The 1,750-nt window shown below is 46.4% G+C and overlaps 1 protein-coding gene across 1 annotated transcript; it reads left to right on the top strand.

Moving 5' to 3' along the window:
* Nucleotides 1-404: 404 nt before the first annotated feature.
* On the top strand, nucleotides 405-911 carry LOC311119698 (synapse differentiation-inducing gene protein 1-like; the record flags this gene model as incomplete). The annotated part of the gene is made up of 1 exon (XM_084194362.1): nucleotides 405-911. A coding segment is annotated over one exon (507 nt), but the record flags the coding sequence as incomplete, so codon positions are not given.
* Nucleotides 912-1,750: the final 839 nt, after the last annotated feature.

Genomic DNA, 1,750 nt, shown 5'->3' on the forward strand with positions numbered 1-1,750 from the left:
TCCACCCTAGCTAAACTCAAGCCTACCGTCCACAACACCCTAGGTAAACACAAGCTTACTGTCCAGAACGCCCTAGCTAAACACAAGCTTACCTTCCACCCTAGCTAAACTCAAGCCTACCGTCCACAACACCCTAGCTAAACCTTAGCCTACTGGTAGGTGTTAGATATATGTCTAACAACTTGATTCTTCTGGAAGTGTTAAATGCTGTGTTGTCTCTCGGTTGCCCAGTGTATTGTGTTTACACCACTGCTTCACTGAGACGGAAAACTGAGTTTACTAATGCCTCTTCTCTTATTTCCTCTCCTCTCTGCAGCTCTCATCCTGTTGAGCACCATCAGTAGCTGCCACCTTCAGTGAGGTCCTCTTAAGCCACTTCCACTGACCCCTGAACCCTCGTTGCCATGGAGAGCCTGAGTGAGCTCCAGAACCCGCTACTGGACAAGAACAGCAGGCACGTCGTCAACGGTTATGGCGGTGACTTCCCTAACAACCAGTACCAGGAGAACATCATCAACTACTTCATAACCGGCGGCAACGACGGAGGAGGAGGTGGAGGTTACACTAACAACGGTACGGTGGCCCATGTGGGACACAACAACCCCAACGGCAAGACGAAAGCCCAACAACTCCTCGATGCCACCTCCCTCCATCTGGCCGTCGAGGCCTTCTACAGACCTACCTTCATCCTGTACAAGGAGGAAGGGGGAGGCAGCAGCGGCGGAGGTGCCAAGGCCATGGATTCTAAGAGTGAGTGCTGCGAGACTACCTTCACAGAGAAGAAAGAAGAGGAGAGGGAGACCCCCGGCAGCACGGAGGACCCTCAGGCCAAGCTGCTGGAGGACGGAGACAACGTCAAGATACAGACTGTCTCCTACGAGGTGGAGGAGGAGGAGTATGTGGAATATGAGGTAAAGAAGAGGAAATACCTGCGCTATGTTGTATCCTCTCTCTCTCTCTCTCTCTCTCTCTCTCTCTCTCTCTCTCTCTCTCTCCCTCTCTCTTCCTAGCAGTTGACCAGTGATAAAGTATTACAGCTACCCAGCAGTTGACCAATGATACAGTATTACAGCTACCCAGCAGTTGACCAATGATATTACAGCTACCCAGCAGTTGACCAGTGATATTACTGCTACTCAGCAGTCAATCAATGATCCCGCTATACAAAACACTATCTAGAGATCCCTCTCTATACAAAACACTATCTAGAGATCCCTCTCTATACAAAACACTTTCTAGAGATCCCTCTCTATACAAAACACTTTCTAGAGATCCATCTATACAAAACACTATCTAGAGATCCCTCTCTATACAAAACACTATCTAGAGATCCTCTGTAGCTCAGCTGGTAGAGCACGGCGCTTGTAACGCTAAGGTAGTGGGTTCGATCCCCGGGACCACCCATACACAAAAAAAATATATATGTATGCACGCATGACTGTAAGTCGCTTTGGATAAAAGCGTCTGCTAAATGGCATATTATTATTATTAAAACACTAGCTAGAGATCCCTCTATACAAAACACTATCTAGAGATCACTCTATACAAAACACTATCTAGACATCACTCTATACAAAAAACTATCTAGAGATCCCTCTATACAAAACACTATCTAGAGATCCCTCTATACAAAACACTATCTAGAGAACCATCTCTATACAAAACACTATCTAGAGATCCCTCTCTATACAAAACACTATCTAGAGATCCCTCTATACAAAACACTATCTAGAGATCCCTCTCTATACAA

Source organism: Coregonus lavaretus (assembly GCF_964263955.1).
Source record: "Coregonus lavaretus genome assembly, contig: HAP1_SCAFFOLD_2270, whole genome shotgun sequence".
Taxonomy (NCBI): Eukaryota; Metazoa; Chordata; class Actinopteri; order Salmoniformes; family Salmonidae; genus Coregonus; species Coregonus lavaretus.